This window comes from Chiloscyllium plagiosum, chromosome 8 (assembly GCF_004010195.1).
Source record: "Chiloscyllium plagiosum isolate BGI_BamShark_2017 chromosome 8, ASM401019v2, whole genome shotgun sequence".
In the NCBI taxonomy this organism is placed as follows: domain Eukaryota; kingdom Metazoa; phylum Chordata; class Chondrichthyes; order Orectolobiformes; family Hemiscylliidae; genus Chiloscyllium; species Chiloscyllium plagiosum.
In genome coordinates, this window is record NC_057717.1 from 89,723,937 (window position 1) to 89,744,659 (window position 20,723).

Consider the following 20,723-nt stretch of genomic DNA (forward strand, 5'->3'; position numbering starts at 1 on the left):
TGAAATTTCATGGCCTGGCATATCACCCACTCAACCATTACCATCAACCCAGAGGATTAGATTAGATTAGATTAGATTAGATTACTTATGGCCCAACAAGTCTATACCGACCCGCTGAAGCGCAATCCACCCAGACCCATTCCCCTACATTTACTCCTGCCCCTAACACTACCGGCAATTTAACATGGCCAATTCACCTAAACTGCACATTTTTGAACTGTGGGAGGAAACAGGAGCACCCGGAGGAAACCCACGCAGACACAGGGAGAATGTGAAAACTCCACACAGTCTGAGGCGGGTCTCTGGCATTGTGAGGCAGCAGTGCTAACCACTGTGCCACCGTGCCGCCCACAGGATTAACCCTGTTTCAATGGAAAGTGCAGTAAGCCATGCCAGGAGCAATGTCAGGCATACCTAAAAATGAGGCATCAACCTGATGAGCTACCAGACAGGACTACTTGCATGTCAAACGGTATAAATAGCAAGTGATAGACAGAGCTAAGCAATCCCACAACTAACAGATCAGACCTAAGTTCTTAGTCCTGCATGGTAGTAGACAATTAAACAACTCCCTCAGTGAGGAGTCTCCGCAAATATCCCTATCCTCACTAATGGAAGAGTCCATCACAACAGTGCAAAAGATAGTTCTTGCAAATGCTACTGCACTTTCAGACAGAGGTGCGAAGTGGGCGATCTGCCTTGGCCTCCTTCAGTTGGTCCCCAGCATCACAGATGCAAATTTTCAACCAATCCAATTCACTCTACTTAATATCAAGAAATGGTTGGAGCCACTGGCTATAGCACCTGACAACATTCCAGCAATAGTACTGAAGACTTCAGAACTTGCCACACCTCTAGCCAAGCTGTTTCAGTGCAGTTACAATGCTGGCATCTACCTGACAATGAGGACAATTCCCCAGTTACATCCTATGCACAAAAAAAGGATAAATCCAACCCAGCTAATTACCACTCCATCAGTCTACTCTCGATCTTAAGTAAAGTGATGGAAGAGGTCATCAACTAAGCAGCACGTGCTTAGCAACAATAACTGACACTCAGTTTGGGTTCTTCCAGGGACATTCAGCTCCCAAGCTCAATGTGTGTTGGCTTAAACTTGGAGAAAAAGAGCTGAATTCCACAAATAAGGTGACAGCCCTTGACATCAAGACTGCACTTGACTAAGTGTGCATCAAAAAGCACTAGCAAAACTGGAATCAATGGGAATCAGGGGGAATTGGAGGAAAGCTCTCATCTGGTTAGTCATTCATGACACCTGGAAATGGTCATAGTTGTTGGAGGTCAGTAATTGCAGTTCCAGGATATCTCTGCACGAGTTCCTCATGGTAATGTCCTCAGCCCAACCATCTTCAGCTGCTTCAATGACCTTCCCTCTATCATAAAGTCAGAAGTGGGATGTTTGCTGATGATTGCACAACGTTCAGCATCATTCATGATTCCTCAGGTGCTAAAACAGTTCATGTTCAAATGCAGTATCCAGGCTTGGTCTGACAAGTAGCAAGTAACATTTGCATCACAAAAATGCCAGGCAATTCCAATAAGAGACGCTCTTACCACTGCTCCTTGACATTCAATGGCATTACAATCATTGAATCCTCTATCAACATCCTGTGGGTTATCCCCAGCCAGAAACTCAACTGGACTAGTCAGATAAATACAGTGGCTACAAGTGGTCAGAGGTAGAAATACTGCAGTGAGTAACTCCCCTCCTGACTCCCCAAAGCCTGTCCAACATCTACAAGGCACAAATCAGAAGTACAACACAATACTCCCCACTTGTCTGGATTGTTGTAACTCCAACAACACTCAAGAAGCTTGACAACGAGGGAGAGAATAGGGCTCCTTAACAATCAACGAGGCCACCCATGTTTGGAATCACAGGAGATGGGAGAGATGCGTAAATGAATATTTTGTGTTAGCTTTTACTTCAGAGAAAGACATGGAGGCTAGGGAACTTGGAGAAACAAATACTGATGTCTTGAAAACAGATAACATTACAGTAGTGATAGTGATGGAAATCTTAAACAACAACAGGTGTATAAATCTCCAGGACCTGATGATGTGGGGATGATGTGGGGAGTTCGGGAAGAAATTGCAGGGCCCCTAGCTGAGATATCTATCATCTACAGCCATGGGTGAGGTACCAGAACATAGGAGGGTGGCTAATGTTGTACATTTATTTAAGAAACGCTGTAAGGAGAAGCTTCAGAACGATAGACCAGTGAGTCTGACATCAATGATGCGTAAGATATTGGAGGGGATTCTGAGATATAGGACCTACATGCATTTGGAAAGAGAAGGATTGATTACAAGTAGTCAGCATAGCTTTGTGCATGGGAAATTGTATCTCACAAATTTGATTGCACTTTTTGACAACCAAAACTATTCAAGAGCAGTAGACATTATCTACATGGACTTTAGTGTAGCCTTTGACAAGATTCCGCATGGTAGACTGATTAGTAAAGTTAGATCACATAGGGATCAAGGAGAGCTTGTCAATTGGATACAAAATTGGCTTGCTGGTAGAAGATAAAGGGTGGACGGTTGTTTTTCAGACTGGAGGCCTGTGGTCAGCGATGTTCCGCAGGGATCAGTACTGGGTCCACTTTTATTTGTCATTTATGTAAATAATTTGGATGAGAATATGGAAAACGTGATTAGTAAAATTGCGGATGTCGCCAAAGTTAGTGACATCGTTGACAGTGAAGAAGATTACAAAGAGATCTTGATCAATTGGGCCAATGGGCTGAGGAGTGGCAGATGGAGTCTAATTTAGATAAATGAGAGGTATTGCCTTTTGGTAAAACAAACAAGGGCAAGATTTATACAGTTAATGGTAGGGCTTTGCTGTCAAACAAAGAGACCTAAAGGTTCAGTGACATAATTCTCTGAAAGTTGTGTCGCAGCGAGATAGCAGGCTTTCCTTCATTGATCAGAACACTGAATACAGGAATTGGGATGTCATGTGAGGATGTACAGAATGTTGGTGAGGCCACTTTAGGAGTACTGTGCACAATTCTGGTTACCCTGCCTTTGGAAAGTGTTTAGAAAAGACTTACTTGGATGATGCCCGGACTGGAGAGTTTAAGTTATAAGGAGAGGCTCGATTGGCTGACAGCTGTTTCACTGGAGCATAGGAGATGGTGGGGTGACCTTGTAGAGGTTTATAAAATCATGACGAGCATAGATAAGGTGAGTAGCAAAGGTCTTTTCCCCAGGCTGAGGGAATTCAAAACTGGCGGCATATTTTTCAGGTGAAAGGAGAAAGATTCAAAAGGGACCTGAGGAGCAACGTTTTCACACAGACGGAGGTTCATATGTGGAATAAACTGCCAGAGGAAGTGGTAGATGCAGGTAGTTACAACATTTAAAAGACATTTGGACAGGTGCATGGATAGGAAAGGTTTAGAGGGATATGAGCTAAAATGCAGACAAGAGGGACTAGTTTAGTTTGGGGAACTTGGTCGGCTGAAGGGTTTGTTTCCATTCTGTATGACTCTATGACCATCCAGGATAAACAGCCTGTTTGATTAGCACCACATTCACAACCATCCACTCCCTCCACCACCAACACTCAATATCTTTAGACAGCATCTACAGAACCCATGACCATTTCCATCTAGAAGGACAGGGGCAGCAGATACATGGGAACACCACCATCTACAAGTTCCCTTCCAAGTCACTCACCATCCTGACTTGGAATTGTATCACTGTTCTGTCAGCTTCACTGAGTCAAAATCCTGGAACTCCCTCCCTAACAGCATTGTGTGTCTACTTATAGCACATAGACTGCAGCAGTTTAAGGTGGCAGCTTCATATCACCTTCCCAAGGGCAATTAGGGTCTTGCCACGTCCATTGAGAGAACTTTTTTAAATGGGCAAGATAGCCTCCTTCTGTGGCCTTATGATTTTATGCCATTAAACTCTGGTAACTTCTAAGCTTTTTTAGACTAACAGCTAATAAGGAGCTAAATGGTTGCCATGCAAATCTACATTCTGGGATATCACAAGTCCTTAAGATGTGATCACTGCAAAACCAGATTTCAAAGATTTCAGTCACAAAAATCATGCATATGTTCACATTCATCAGAAGTGCTTACAAGTTTCAGACTATGCTTAAGTTTACAAGTCTTAAGACTGGAATTGAAAAAAAATGTTAACCCTTCAATGAATTGATGGAACAGATTAGATTAAATTTGCTACAGTGTGGAAACAGGCTCTTCGGCCCAACAAGCCCGTCAACCCTCTGGAGAGTAGCCCACCCAGACCCATTTCCCCCTGACTAATGCACATAACACTACCAGCAATTCAGAATGGCCAATTCACCTGACCTGCACATCTTTGGACACAAATGCAACATGACGAACCTACTTCGGTAAAGGAAATAGACTCAAACACTGCAGTTATTTAACATCACATAATGTTTCACCCTACTCAGCACACATTGGATTGTGTTTGAAAAGAAAGGACGTTTAAAAAACAAAGATATCGTAAGTACAAAATAAGGATTTACACTTTCCAAGAATAATTTATTTTATAAATTACATACTTTTGTGCGGATCCTCAGTATGAGTGGAACTGGCACAAAACAATGCAAGTTTGTGAAACCCTATCACAAACCGCTGTCCATTATTCTTCACTACTCAAACTTAAACAAACAAGCACTCGGAGGGGCTACTGTCATAGCTGGCCTCTCAGAATTGGTACATTTGAACATTAAGTATGAGGCACCATCACATATATTACACTGCTGAATTCAGTGATTTTAGGCAGGAACACAGATAAGTACAATGACGCAGGCAGAGAAGCAGTGAAATATAAATTGGCACAGTCCTTGGGAGTTTAACATACCATTTATCCTCAAGTACTGGAGAAGTCTCTTTAAACAAATACAAAAGCTCCGTTCACAGGATCTGGGAAACTGCTCTTACACAAACACGGAATGCCAAGAGTGAACAACTGGAACACAGTGTGACACACAAATTGCTCAGCTGCACCCTTGCTTACCATCCCAACCGTCTTCAGCCATCCTGCTTTCCTGACTTGCCTTGAGTGAGTGAGGTACCCTATCGTCAGCTCTTCTATAGTGTCCAGTGGGCTGCTCTGCAGCTGGCTCAGAGGCTGAGCCACACTAGTGCAAACATTTCTTTAAGGTACACAGCTTGAGCACCCACTCCATGATTCACACCTGGAAATCAGTGCAGTTTAGTTACCGTCAGAGATACTTCCGAGATCAACCACTTCAAACTTTTCGAAAACAAACAAGTCAGGCCATGAAGGGAGGGGAGCTGGCAAACAGTTAACAACACTTCAGTAAATAGTTGCACTCTCTCTTAAGGGTATACTGAGATACTACATCACGGCCAATATAACATGCTCAACAACGACAACAAGCTGTTACAACACTGGGGCCCCTGCCCTCAGCAGTCGGGGCAATACAAATCAGCTCACGTGATAGTGACCCAAGGACGTCAACCTTTCACTCCACTAGCTGTGCTGGATATTCACATGGCAACATTGATAGAGTTACTATATTTACATTGGACTTCCGGGCTTTGCATAGCCACTGCAGGCTGCCTGAAGCAAAGAGCGAGCGAGGGTGGTCTTGTAACAACCAGTTTCACTAAACCTCTTATTACAAGGGCATTCATTCAGTCCAGATAGTAGGGAGCAGTTTCTGAACACCACTAAAATGTCTTCATTAGCAAACTTGCTTTCTACTAAAATGGCTTTGCAATCCTGCTGCAGTACTGAAAACTTGGAATTACAAAAGGTGCTGTAACAGTGAAATCATGCTGCAACATTTTTCACCATGGCAGTAAGTTGTATTCTGTACTGAACTCGTGCTTACCTGCTCTGCCAGTGTTTGATGGGACACTGTGGAGTGTGCTTCACCTTGAATTTAATTACGTGCTTTACATCACGAACATTTGGTGTGGACAGTGCAGTGGGAGCTTTACCCTGTGTCTGCCTCAGGTTTGCTTGATGGGACATTGTACACAGTGCTATGCTTTGTACCTTGCATCCTTCATTAAGTTGAGATCCAAATCTCTGTTGCTCTGTATCCTAAAATGAAATGTTCCATTCACACACAAGCCATGTGTGCTAGGCATATAGTGACTCCCTTCCTTCCAACACCCTATTTTTAAAATTATCATCTTTGTTTTCAACTGTTTCCATAATTCTGTCTTTGTAACCCACTCCAGTCCCACAGTCTTCATAGATCTGTGCTCCTTCAACAGCACCTATCTCCCCATCCTTGAAATTCCATCTCTCCACTACGAGTTTGGTGGCATTTTCAGCTGCCTGAACCTCAAGCTCTGGCATTCTCATCCAAAATCTTTAAGGTCCTATTTCCTTCATTGATCAAGCTTTGAGATGTTTGGATCACTGATAGTCACAGCTGAGGTGCAGAAAAACTGGAGGTTGGCTAACGTGGTGCCACTATTTAAGAAAGGTGGTAAGGTTAACCAGAGAGCTCTAGACCGGTGAGCCTGACATTGGTAGTGGGCAAGTTGTTGGAGGGAAGCCCGAGGGACAGGATGAGAGTTCATGTTGTGGCTGTACAGGACTTTGGTTAGGCCATTTTTGGAATAGTGTGTGCAATTCTGGCCTCCCTCTTATCGGAAGGATGTTGTGAAACTTGAAAGGGTTCAGAAAAGATTTACAAGGATTTGCCAGGGTTGGAGGATTTGAGCTATAGGGAGAGGCTGAATAGGCTGGGGCTATTTTCCCTGGAGTGTCGGAGGCTGAGGGGTGACCTTATAGAGGTTTATAAAATCACAAGGGACATGGAAAGGATAAAGAGAAAAGGACTTTTCCCTGCGGTGGAGAAGTTCAGAACTAGAGGGCATAGGTTTAGGGTGAGAGGGGAAAGATAGAAAAGGGACCGAAGGGGCAACTTTTTTATAGAGTGTGGTGCATATTTGGAATGAACTGCCAGAGGAAGTGGTGGAGGCTGGTACAATTGCAGCATCTAAAAGCATCTGGATGGGTATATGAATAGGAAGGGTTTAGAGGTATATGGGCCAAGTGCTGGCTAATGGGTCAGATTAGATTAGGATATCTGGTCGACATGGACGAGTTGGAGTGAAGAGTCTGTTTCCATTATGTACATCTATATGACTCTTATTTGATTCATAGAATAGATTCATAGAATCCCCAGAGCGTGGAAACAGGCCTTATGGCCCAGCAAATCCACACTGACCCTCCGCAGAGTATCCCACCCAGACCTTTTTACTCTACATTTTTTCCTGACTAATGCACCTAACCTACACATCCCTGAACACTATGGGCAATTTAGTGTAGGCAATCTGCCTAACCTGCACGTTTGGATTGTGGGAGGAAATCAAAGCATCCAGAGAAAATCCTTGCAGACATGAGGAGAATGTGGAAACTCCACACAGACAGTTGCCTGTAGGTGGGATCGAACCTGGATCCTGGTGCTGTGAGGCAGCAGTGCTAACCACTGAGCCACCGTGCCATCATGCTTGGAAAGGCCAAGACTAATTAGGGATAGTTTGTATGGCTTTGTACGTGGGAAATCATGTCTTACCAACTTGATTGAGTTTTTTGAAGAAGTAACGAAGAGGATTGATGACGGCAGGGTGGTGGACATGATCTATACAGACTTCAGTAAGACATTCAACAAATCATATGGAATGAGAAGTAGCCATTTGGATACAGAACTGGCTCAAAGGTAGAAGACAGAGGATGGTGGTGGTGGAGGATTGCTTTTCAGACTGGAGTTTTGTGACCAGTGATGTGCAACAAAGATTGGTGCTGGGTTCACTGCCTTTTGTCATTTATATAAATGATTTGGATGTAAACATGGCAGGTGTAGTTAGTAGGTTTGCAGATGACACCAAAATTGGAGGTATAGGAGACAGCGAAGAAGGTTACCTCAGATTACAACAGGATCTTGATCAGATGGGCCAACGGGCTGAGAAGTGGCAGATGGAGTTACAGATAAATGTGCGATACTGCATTTTGGGAAAGCAAATCTTAGCAGGACTTATACACTTAATGGTAAGGTCCTAGGGTGTGTCGCTGAATAAAGAGACCTTGGAGTGCAGGTTCATAGTTCCTTGAAAGTGGAGACACAGGTAGACAGGTTAGTGAAGAAGGCGTTTGGTATGCTTTCCTTTATTGGTCAGAGCATTGAGTGAAGAAGGCGTTGGGAGATCATGCTACGGCTGTACAGGACATTGGTTAGGCTACGGTTGGAATATTGCATGCAATTTTTATCTCCTTCCTAGTGGAAGGGTATTGTGAAATCTGAAAGGGTTCAGAAAAGAATTACAAGGATGTTGCCAGGGTTGGAGGATTTGAGCTATAGGGAGAGGCTGAATAGGCTGGGCCTGTTTTCCCTGGAGCATTGGAGGCTGAGTTTTATAAAATCATGAGGAGCATAGAAAGGATAATTGGACAAGATCTTTTCCCTGGGGTGGGGGAGTCCAGAACTAGACTGCATAGGTTTAAGGTGAGAGGGGTAAAATTTAAAAGGGACCTAAGGGCAACTTTTTCCACGCAGAGGATAGTGTGTGTATGAAATGAGCTGCCAGAGCAAGTGTTGAAGGCTGGTACAATGACAACATTTAAACAGCATCTGGATGGGTAAATGAATAGGAAGAGTTTTGAGGGATGTGGGCCAAGTGCAGGCAAATGGCACTAGATTAGGTGAGGATATCTGGTTGGCATGGATGAGTTGGACCAAAGGGTCTGTTTCTGTGCTGTACATGTCTATGACTCTATGACTCTTTTGGTCACCTGTCCTACAGTTTCCTTTTGAGGCTTAGTGGCAAACTGAGATTTACAAAATTCCTGGAACTACAATTCTGGTTCTCATCCCCTGCTGCATTAGTTCGCCACTCCCTCCCACCCCTCCCCTCAGAAGAACATTAGCAAATGTCCCCCCACCAGGATATTGGTACCCTGCTGGTTCAGGTGAAGATCATCTGAAGTATTCTGACAGTTTTAGTCCCCTTATTTAGCAAAACAAATCCTTCATTGGAGGCAATTCAGAGAATGTTCACCATAATGATTCCTGGTATGGGCGGAGTGTCTTATGAGAAAAGGCGAAACGGGTTGGCAGTTTACTCATTGTAATATAGGATCATGAGAGGTGATCACGTTGAAATAGATAGAATTCATAAGGAACTTGATAGGATAAATACTGAGAAGATGTCTCTGAATAAAAAAGGTGCCAGCTTAAGACTGAGGTGAGGAGGAATTTCTTCTCTCAGAAAGTTGAATCTTTGGAACTCTTTACAGCCCAAACCACCTACTCCTGCTTTTCCTATTTCAATATCACTGAGATGGCACCGGCATGGTAGGTAGTATTCAGGCTCCAGGCCAGCAGTATTGCTTTCTCTATTTTTTTTTCTTTTCTTCTTCTTCGAGGCCAGAGCAGTGGCAAGTGTCAGCGACATGGACCAAGGCTCCTAGTTGCGGGGGTGGAGCCTGGACGCGCAGCAGCGGCGATACCCAGAACATGGACAACCGGTGACAGTGCCCAGAGCATGGACTTTTGGCTGTGTTAGCAAGGTGGCGGCAGCAGCAGAGCTGGGGTCTCCTTGGCATCAGGGTTGTCATTGCTGTTCCAAGAGCAGGACTCCTTGAGGACCGGGAATCCTTGCAGAAGCCCTGAAGCCGTGCTTGAGCTCCCAGTTTAATCAGAAGATAGAGTCATAGAGATGTACAGCACAGAAACAGACCCTTCGGTCTAACCCGTCCATGCCGACCAGTTATCCCAACCCAATCTAGTCCCACCTCCAGCACCTGGCCCACATCCCTCCAAACCCTTCCTATTCATATACCCATCCAAATGCCTTTTAAATGTTGCAATTGTACCAGCCTCCACCACTTCCTCTGGCAGCTCATTCCATACACGCACCACTCTCTGCGTGAAAAGGTTGCCCCTTAGGTCCCTTTTATATCTTTCCCCTCTCACCCTAAAACTATGCCCTCTAGTTCTGGACTCCCCCAAGCCAGGGAAAAGACTTTGTTTACTTATCCCTCATAATTTTGTAAACCTCTATAAAGTCACCCCTCAGCCTCCGATGCTCCAGGGAAAACAGCCCCAGCCTGTTCAGCCTCTCCCTATAGCTCAAATCCTCCAATCCTGGTAACATCCTTGCAAATCTATTCGGAACCCTTTCAAGTTTCACAACATCTTTCCGATAGGAAGGAGACCAGAATTACACGCAATATTCCAACAGTGTCATTGTACCAGCCTTCAACACTTGCTCTGGCAGCTCATTCCATACATACACCACCCTCTGCGTGGAAAAAGTTGCCCTTAGGTCCCTTTTAAATTTTGCCCCTCTCACCTTAATCCTATGCAGTTTAGTTCTGGACGTCCCCATCCCAGGGAAAAGATCTTGTCCAATTGGAAGCTGGGTCAGCTTCCAATGTTCTTGTGAAAATAATCCAAGTTTGTCCAACTTCTCCTTCTTACGAAAACACTCCAAACTGGGCAACATCCTGTTAAATCTCTTCACACCTACTCCAAAACGTCCACATTCTTCTCATTACGTGGTGATCAGAACTGCACACAATACTCCAAGTATGACCTAACTACACTTATACAGCTGAAACAAGACATGGCAACTTTTGCACTCAGTGCCCTGACTGATGAAGGCAAGCATGCCGTACACCTTCTTTACCACCCTATTCGCTTGTGTTGCCACATCCAGGCAGCTATGTACTTGCACTCCTCTGTATCTCAATGCACCTAAATTTACTGTATACTTACCTTTTGCATTAGACCTCCCAAAATGCATTACATCACACTTAATTGGATTAAACTCCATCTGACACTTCTCCAATCCATCCTTTCTATATCCTGCTGTACCTTTGATGGTAGACAAGGAGGCTGGAAAAACACAGCAAGCCAGGCAGCATCAGGAGGTGGAGAAGTCAATGTTTCAGGTATAACCCTTCTTCAGGACTGGGGGTGGGGTAAGGGGAGCTATAGATAAGGAGGTGAGAGACAGGGTTTTGGGTGGGGAGAGGGGCAGAGTGCTGAGGTAGTGATAGGTGAACACAAGGAGAAGGTACAGCCTGGTTGGTCGATGGGAGGAATGAATCCAGTTGGTAGCTGGAAGGAAGGATCGGTCAGAGGAAGGGAGAGGGGTGGCTGTAAAGAGAGTCGTGGAATGGGAAGTGAGGTTATTTGAAATTGGAGAACTCAAAGTTGGGTCCTCCAGACTGTAGGCCGCCCAGGCGGAAGATGAGGTGTTGTTCCACCAATCTGCAGTCTGATTCACTGTGGCAAAAGAGGAAGCGGAGGATGGTCATTGTTAGAAAGGGAGTGGGAAGGGGAGTTAAAATGGGCGGTGACTGGGAGGTCAGGTTGGCCCTGGTGGGTCCAGCTGACATGCTCGGCAAAACACGCTCTTAGTTTATGTTGGATCTCCCTGATGTAGAGAGGACCATATCGGGAGCACCAGTTATAGTAAACTAGGTTGGAGGAGAGGCAGGTGAACTTCTGTCTCACCTGGCAAGACTGCTTGGGACCCTGGATGGAGGTGAGGGGGTGGTGTGCTGGCAGTTTTTGCATCTTTTATGGCTCCAGGGGAAGATACTGTGCATTCAGGGGGTTGATAGGGAGAGTGGCAGAAACCAAGGATTGGCGAAGGGAACAATCCTTATGGAATGAAACTCTAATACAAGTAATTTATTTTTATCCTTATTGTAACTTAAAAATGACTTTGGATTGTGGTGACAAAACAGTTTTCACTCTATCTTCAAGATGTATGGGACAACGAATAAATCTTTTATTCATCCTCGCTCCCTCCCTCATGGTCTTATGTGTGGTTGAATTGCAGCTCGAAGCTCTCTCTCAACCTGAATTGAAAATATTTTTGCTTTGGATGGTAATACATCTGAATTCTCTTAATTTCAAACCAGGCAGACTTTTAATTCGCTGGATCCAAATTAGTAACCTTTGAAGGACAGTATCTCTCCATTGTGCTAGTTGTGGTCTCTGACTAGGAAGTCCTGTGCAAGTGATGTGCTTTGTCACATAATAACAGTTTGTACATAGTCGATCACTGCTCTTTTTTGCATTGTATTCATTCTCCCAAAGGTGGGTAGACACTTACTACTGCTAGGCAAAACTGAGGACTGCAGATGCTGGAAATCAGCGTCTAGATTAGAGTGGTACTATTATTCTTAATGTTCTGCACCTAAGTATTAGCATTGTGTCTGGAGATTTTCTGATACTTTGGATCAGTGATGAAGGTTATTGTAAAGGGAAGGTGTTTCTCTGTGTCTCTTCCAGCATCAACATTACGCAGCCTGGGTCAGTGGTACTGATTAGACACATAGTAGAGCAACCTCTACTCTGCCCCTACACAGGTTGAGCTGTACAGCATTTTAAACGTAGCACCATGTCTCAGGGGCTCTTATCTTATGACTTTTGTGAGATACCTTGCCGAACATGCTCTGGAAGTCCAAATACAACACAGTTCTCCTCTATCCACTCTGGCTGAGACTTCCTTGAAAAGCTCTGACGAATTAGTCAGACATGATTTCCTATCGTCACATAACTTGTTTGGTTTGCCAACCCAGAAACACTGAGAAGAAGTGTTAAACTTTAGGCAGCCATCATAAAAACTAGGATGAGGTACTAAATTACATGTAAAATTTGACATAATGACTCTCTCATCTCCTAATTAGCTGGTGCAACTTTAGCAAAACCATCTCATTGCATTTGTGGATGTGTTTGTACCAAAGTTACTGTGGTTAACTGATTGAACGTTTCCCACTTTAAAGAAAATTCTTGATGGCTACATAGTGGGTAAGCTCACTTCAACATTACATGAATTCAACAGCTTAAGTTGCTCCACAGCTAGTGGCAGACTTGAAACTAGCTGTATGCACACTGGCATTCCAGAAGCATCCCAAGTTCTTTTAATAATATGGGAACATGCACCTCAATTTTCGAGTTCTACCTGTGTCTTTCCCATCTGCATTTAAACGAGTCAGATTAAACTGACTGGCCAGTATGACTTCCTGCTGGTGATTTTTCATTATAAACCAGTTAGTCCCTAATGTAATTGGGGAAAAAAAAACACCCAGTTACCAATCACATGGCTGACAATCTGACAAAATCCAAGTATTACATGTGGAGTGTGCAAAATATGTACGTAAGTTCCATAAAAAGATATACCAAATCCTTATTACCTGAAAAGGAAGTCTTCAGCACACTAGAAATTATGTTGTTCAGTTTACAGGCTGAATCAAATAGTTTAGAGATACATTTGCAAACTATAGGAAGAGCTATAGGTACAATGATGTACACTTTATACTTTAACCCTTCCATTGTCCCAAACACCTTACCATGTATAGTTCAACAAAATGGACGAGAAACCAAAGGAGGAGATACTGTGGCAGATCAGAAAAGCAGGTTTAAAAAGAGCAGACACTAAAAGGTAGGACATGTGGAGGTTCACCACTTCAAATCTTTAACAATGACCAGCACACAAATGAGTATTATTGATCCAGGAATACATGTCTTGTGAACAGATGACAAAACTAAAGTTTAGCTCATTTTTCAGTTCATATCAGATTGTTCTACAGTTTTACAAAAACTAGAGCACCAAATTTGATGAAATGTAGATTAGAAGATGTGTTATTAATTCTAGACCTCACTGTGGTTTCATGAACATTTAGACTTGATAAAACTGCATGAATGTGACAGTGAACGGCAGCTGGCTGTCTATCAGCAAACTCTGCAAGCCTGCAGCAAAAATATTCAACTTTTTTTGGATGATTGTACATCCGAATTCTCGCAACTCCAAACTAGATAGACTTTTAATTTGCGATGGCACAAGTGTGAAATGAACAAATGGCCATCCTGCAGCGCAAGACTGCTGCAGTTTGCATCCACTAAGTATACTGTACAGCTCTTCCACTCTGCCTGCCTTATATCATTCTGAAATTAAACCCCCACTGCTACAAACAGTATCCACACATCTGATGGCTCAGACTCGTCACTCTGACAATTCCCAAATCATTCCGTACTGCTGCACAAAAGAATCCTGACTAAAGCTGCACCCATCAAAAGATGATTTAGCATCCACAGTAATTAAACGCTGCTAGTGAGCTGAAAGCTGAGGAGAATAGGATGAGCACTCCTCAGGCATTCTCAATTTACTTACTTTAATAAACACTCCTGAATACTCACCAGCAGGTTTTCCTGCCCCCAGAACCACACGATTCTTCTATATTAACATGACAAATGTATTCAAGAGGAATGATCTTGCCTCCACCTGAGAAAGTAACAGAACACTGTAGGACTGTGGAACTTGCTCTCGTAACTTCTTAAATGGCACCAGTTACTGGCTTCAACATGGAGGTTTTTTAGAAATCCCAATCTATTGAAACATGGAAAAACTACTCACAGGCCTCACTTACAGTTGAATCTCACCGTTCAAATTCCAAACTTGCGCCCTTTCTTGTGCTCTGTCGCCCGAAGTAACGATTACTTATAATGGGTAGTCAATGTAATTTTGTTGGCAAGTCCAAACAGCGATGAGATGAGTGACTAGTTCAGTTGTTTTAGAGGTAGTGCTTGCAGCTGGAAAACGTGGACCAAACCGTGGAACATAAGAAATTGGAGTTGGTCATTTAGCCTCTGCAGCCTTGTCCACCATTCAATAATCATAGCTGATCACTACCTCCACCTATATCACTGTCCCTGTATCCCTCAATCCCTTCTGCATCTAAAAGTCTATCCAGCTGTGTCTTAAATATACTCAATAACTAAGTAATCACTGCTATCTCGGTAAACTGCTGGTTTTTTTATTTGAATAGAGCCTTGGGACCTTTTAAATCCACCTTAATAAAAACATGGGTCATCTAGTTTTAGTTTCTCAATGTAATGGGATCTCAAATGTCGGTACTGCACTGCAGAGTCAACCTTGATTCTGTACTTTGGGTCCTGAGTGACTGGCTGACTCACAGGCAACTAAGCTGAGACTGTCAGTCAGACCGTGATGGGTAAGATGACAGTCTGGTAGACTATGAGAAAACGATTGAATCTATGCAAAATGCTACTGCCAACATATTGCTTCATCATCGCTGTGAAAACTGTCTGATGCAGGAGTTCTACCATTTAAAAATAACACTTCAGTCAAGATGGGTTTTGGTGACTGAGAGCTTGAAACATGAGAGGATTCCATGCAGCAAAGGAACACTACATTGCAAATTTCACAACAGCAACAATTCTCTTTGAATCCACAATTCTAGCGGTTGCACTAATCAATTTTGAAAAATAAATCTGTTTACTTAAAAAGAATAATGTGTATCATTCATGACCTCTACACTGCAACATGCTGTTTAAACTACAAACTGTGTCTGAAGTTCATGAATGACCTCCCATGTGTAGATGAATTTCAGCAAGGTCTGGTTGCTCATAACATCTTCACAAAAACACACATTGCAACTTTGTTAATTTAGGCTAAGCAGATATTCAAGAAAATGTTTTCAAATGGCAAAATGTTGACTTTGTGTTTCCATAATTGCCATAGAAAGGTCATGTCTGATGATGACTTTCTCAGTGTCTCAGCTGCAAATGGCATCACTACTACCAAGTGTGGAACATAGTGAGACAAATTGAGAATGTCCCAGGTTCAATGTCATGTTAGTGACATCAGCATGTTTGAGTTGCAGGATTTGAGACACACAAGTGATAAAATTCAGTAAGGTTCCTGTTCCCACTTAAAGTCATAGTTATACAGAATGGAAACAGACCCTTCAGTCCAACTCACCCATGCCAACCAGATATCCAAAACTGATCTAGTCCCACTTGTGCCTAGAATCCCTACAGTGTGGAAACAGGCCCTTCAGCCCAACAAGTCCACATCGACCCTCCGAAGACTAGCCCACCCAGACCCATTCCCCTACATTTACCCCAGACTAATGCATCTAACCTCCACATCCCTGGACACTACCTAAACTGCACATCTTTGGATTGTGGGAGGAAACCGGAGCACCTGGAAGAAACCCACGCAGACACACGGAGAATCTGCAAACTCCACATAGACAGCCACCCAAGGCAGGAATTGAACCCTGGTCCCTGGCATTATGAGGCAACTGTGCTAAGCACTGAGCTGCCATGCCACCCCGTGCCAGAATTTGGCTCATGTCCCTCTAACCCCGTTCTATTCAAGTACCCATCCAGATGTCTTTCAAATATTGTAATTGTACCAGCCTCCACCACCTCCTCTGGCACAACTCCATACACGCACCACTCTTTCCCTTCTCACCTTAAACCTATGCCCTCTAATTTTGGACTCCCCCTACCCTCTGGGAAAAATACTTTGTCTATTCACCCTATCTGTGCCCCTCATGATTTTATAAACCTCAGGTCACTCTTCAGCCTCCAATGGTTGGACTATTTTCTCTGTTCCTCCTCTCCTTATAGTTCAAATCCTCCAATCCCAGCAACATCCTTGCAAATATTTTCGGAACCCTTTCGAGAACAATATCTTTCCTATAGCAGGGGACCAGAATTGGATGCAGTATTCTAAATGTGCCCTCACCACTGTCCTATACAGCAGCAACATGACATCCCAACTCCTACACTCAATGCATTGACCAATAAAAGCAAGCATACCAAACACCTTCTTCGCTACCTTGTCTACCTGCGACTCCACTTTTAAGGAACTATGCACCTGCACCCCTAGGTCTCTTTGTTCATCAACACTCACCAGGGCGTTATCATTAACTGTACAAGCCCTGCCCTAGTTTGCCTTACCAAAATACAACATTTTACATTTATCTAAATTAAATGTCATCTGCACTCCTCAGTCCACTGGCCCATCTGATCAGTGTCCCATTGTACTCAGAGATAGCCTTCTTCACTACACACACCACCAATTTTGGTGCCATGTCAAAACTTACTAACAATACCTCCTATGTGTGTTCAACAACATCTACAGTGACTGATGAAGAATAAACACATGGGCATGAGCATTGCTGGTGTCCCCCATGGATCTTTACACAAGATGAATTCGTGCCCATAGAAAAGAAAGGCAATTAAAATGGGATGGAGGAAAGGACAGAGTGACTACACCAGTCATCATGACTACAAGGGTCATAAACATAAACACAAGACATTTAAACCTGCTTCACAGCCCTTTTATACTCTTGAAATGTTGAGAGCATGGCAGCCAATTTGCACAGAGCAACTTCATACAATGCGATAATGATCAGATTTTCTGCTTTGGTGAAATTGATTGTAGGATAATCATTGGTCAAAACACCAGGGATTAACTCCCTTCCTCTTCTTTTAAATAGTGCCCCAGAATCAACGACATACACATGAGTGGGGGGGATAGGACTGCTCCTTAAACTTTCATCTGAAAGACAGCAACAGCACTTCTTACAATGCAGCATTCCTTCAGAAATACAGTGGATGGCAAGCTTTTTTTGGTTTACATGCTCAAGGTTTGAGGATTAGAACCAGAGTCCCTAAACTTCTTAGTTAAAGCCTGGAGTGCTATCAACCGAGTCAAAACTGACGCCAAAGCAAAATTTGACCTTGAGATTGCTAGTTGTTTCATCACATACATCAGAACCCCATGAAAGTGATTAGTATCACCACACAATCAGAACTGGCAATACACATGGCAATTCTCAGCAGCAACACTATGCATTTAACACCATTTTAAAGGGCTGTTCGGTCAAGCCCAGATCAGCACTCCTATTTGGTTTTGCTGTCTTTTGGATAGTATGGCTGAGCCACTGTGGTGTTCATCGGTTTTACAACAAAGCTGGAACATTACTGTCACACATACAAAGTAATTGCATTTGCAGAACTTAAAAGGTCATAACTTACCAAATTATAGCATCTCTTAAAGAAAACAAACCTAAGATCCAAGGCTGATGTTAAGTCAATGGCCACAGAACACCATGTTGTGGATATTTAAACATCTATCATGTTAATTTTGCTGAAGATAACTAATCAAGTGAGAATCTATGCATTTTCTAGCTATGATTCAAAGAAACTAGGGGACACATTTAAAACAAAAGGGCGGCACAGGGCTCACTGGTTAGCACTGCTGCCTCACAACCCCAGGGACCTGGGTTCAATTCCAACCTTGGGTGACTGTCTGCTTGGAGTTTGCATGTTCTCCTCATCTCTGCGTGGGTTTCCTCCAGGAGCTCTGGTTTCCTCCCATAGTCAGGTTAGGCGAATTGGCCATGCTAAATTGCCCATGATGTTCAGGGATGTGTAGGTTAGGTGCATTAGTCAGGGAAAATGTAGAGTACCAGGGTAGGGAAATGGGTCTGGGTGGGTTACTCTTCGGAGGGTCAGTGCAGATTTGTTGGCCCCTATTTCTACACTGTGGGGATTCTATTCTTTCAAAAAAAACTAATGTTCATTGAAGCACTTAATTAAGAACCAGTTTCTGGAGGCTCTTGCAGCATAGTGGGAGTGTCCTTAACTCTGGATCAGAAGGCCTGGAATCAGACACATCGATCCAGAGGTATGGCGTAATGCAGTATGGTACAGAATTACAGAATCCCGACAGAATGGAAACAGGCCTTCGCCCAGCAAGTCCCCACCAAGCCTCTGAAGAGCAACCCATCCAGACCCATTCCCTTACCCTATTACTCTACATTTACCCCTGAATAATGCACCTAACCTACACATCCCTGAACACAACGGGCAATTTAGCAGGGCCTATTCACCTAGCCTGCACATCTTTGGACTTTGGGAGGAGATCCACGCAGACACGAGGAGAATGTGCAAACTCCACACAGATGGTAGCCAGAGTCTGGAATCGAACCTGGGTCCCTGGCGCTATGAGGCAGCAGTGCTAACCACTGAGCCACCCAAAGACTGATTTAACTGACTAAAGAAAATAACTGGTTTCTGCACCCAGTGTGGAGGCAGGCAGGGGTGACACATTAAAGGACCATCCCATAGACCTGATTGTGGTTGCCAGCAGGCGATGGAGGGAGTTGTGATTCCTGTCTCTTCTCAGCTGTCATGCTCATGCCTGGGTATCCTTGGAGAGGGAGCATGCAGTGTCCACCACAACTGTCAAAGCCTTATGACAGATGTGGACACTGCAGAGGCTGGAGTGCACTACCTTCCCTTCTGACACCATTTAAATTTAGCTCCCTCTCTCCCTCCTGGTAGGCAGTGCTTGTATGTGTTTGTTTAATTGAGTAATTGGGTGCTTTGAAGATATGTTTCTCAAAACAAAAAAAAAAATGGTTTCTTCACCTTGTGTGGAGAGGGTGAGCGGGTCATGGTAGTGCCCCTACCTGTCACCCTAGGTCAAGTCTTACTGCTTTAAAAAAACTGGTTTCTACCTGGCTGGGAGGTCGATCTGTAGAAGAGAATAATGGTCTACATTTGTTTGGACTAAAAAGTGTGAATAAATGAATACATAAAACAAACAAGCACCTGCTCCACCTTCACAAGATGAAGGTTAACATGTAGAATGAAATAACGAGACATGAGGATTTTCACATCCTGCTACAAAAAAACCCAAGTTAGATTAGGAGCTAGTGCAACCGGTTCAATTTCACAAGTACAACCAAATTAAAATGAATGAGGCGACAGAAAGGGAAAAACCTTGGCCCAAGGGAAGGAAAGTTCTGGGTTTAACGAGGAATGTTTTCCCAGATAAATCAAATATTGGACAGACAAAAGCTTCCTAGAGATTTAAAGAACTTGGCATAGAAGAGGGAAGTATGCTTTGTGGAGGCAACTGTTGAAATAGAGACGTGGGAATCCCCATATGGGCAGAATCTTAATAAATACCTACTACCAATAGTGGCTACTTGTTAGATGTGTTTAAAAAAAACATTAAAAGAACATGCTTCAAATTAATTTTAACTACATTTTCAAAAATGGACTTTAAATACAAATTTCTGCTGTTCAATTCTATGTCCTGATAAAGTCCAAGCTGAAAACGTGTTGCTGGAAAAGCGCAGCAGGTCAGGCAGCATCCAAGGAACAGGAGAATCGTCTGAGTTCATCCCTTGTGGTTGGAGGGTTCCCAGGCAGAAGATGAGGCGCTCTTGCTCCAACCATCGTGTTGCCATGGTCTGGCGATGGAGGAGTCCAAGGACCTGCATGTCAACCAAACAGAATGCCTCATGACACTTCATAGAAGTATCATAACATGTAAAATATGACATATAATCTGCCCTGCTTGTACTGACAAGGAGATCATGCTATTTCATTCACACTTGTCCATCTTGCACTGTCCTCACAAATCCACTATAGCTTATCTGCAACAACACTTTCATACCCAGAATCCAACTATACATCCACTTTGCTCTCTAGAGAATATCGCTATACAAACTGAGCACAAAAGTAATGTTAAGACATTATGACCAAAAGCTTGGTCTGAAGGAGGGTTTTTCAAGGAAAAGTGAGATAGAGAAGTTTATTGAAGAAAATCCATAGTTCAGGGTATGAAGCATTAGTACTGATGGAGGGATAACTTAAATTGCAGATGCTCAGGAGGACCGAATTTGAGTAGTGCAGATATTGGAGGGTGTGGAATTGGAGGAGATAGGGTCAGACGAGGCATGGAGTGATTTGACACATAAGAATTTTAAAACTGAGCTGTGGTTTTACCAGGAACCAATGCAGTTCCAGCCATGCAGGATGATTCTCAGTTTAACCATCCTCATCCACTTCATCAATAACCTTCACCCAGTCATAA

The 20,723-nt window shown here is 43.4% G+C and overlaps 1 protein-coding gene across 5 annotated transcripts in view; it reads right to left on the reverse strand.

The window, feature by feature from the left end:
• LOC122552173 (cAMP-dependent protein kinase catalytic subunit alpha-like) overlaps positions 1–20,723 on the reverse strand; it is a 213,375-nt gene that overhangs the window by 97,873 nt on the left and 94,779 nt on the right. Inside the window, exon 1 of one of the 5 annotated variants that reach the window (XM_043694716.1) lies at positions 5,026–5,190. The exons of the other annotated variants lie outside the window; for them this stretch is intronic. Within the exon in view, the coding sequence (XP_043550651.1) occupies positions 5,026–5,047 (22 nt within the window). The 5' untranslated portion in view covers positions 5,048–5,190. Of the gene's footprint in view, positions 1–5,025; positions 5,191–20,723 lie in introns of those variants that run through there. 5 annotated transcript variants of the gene reach the window in all.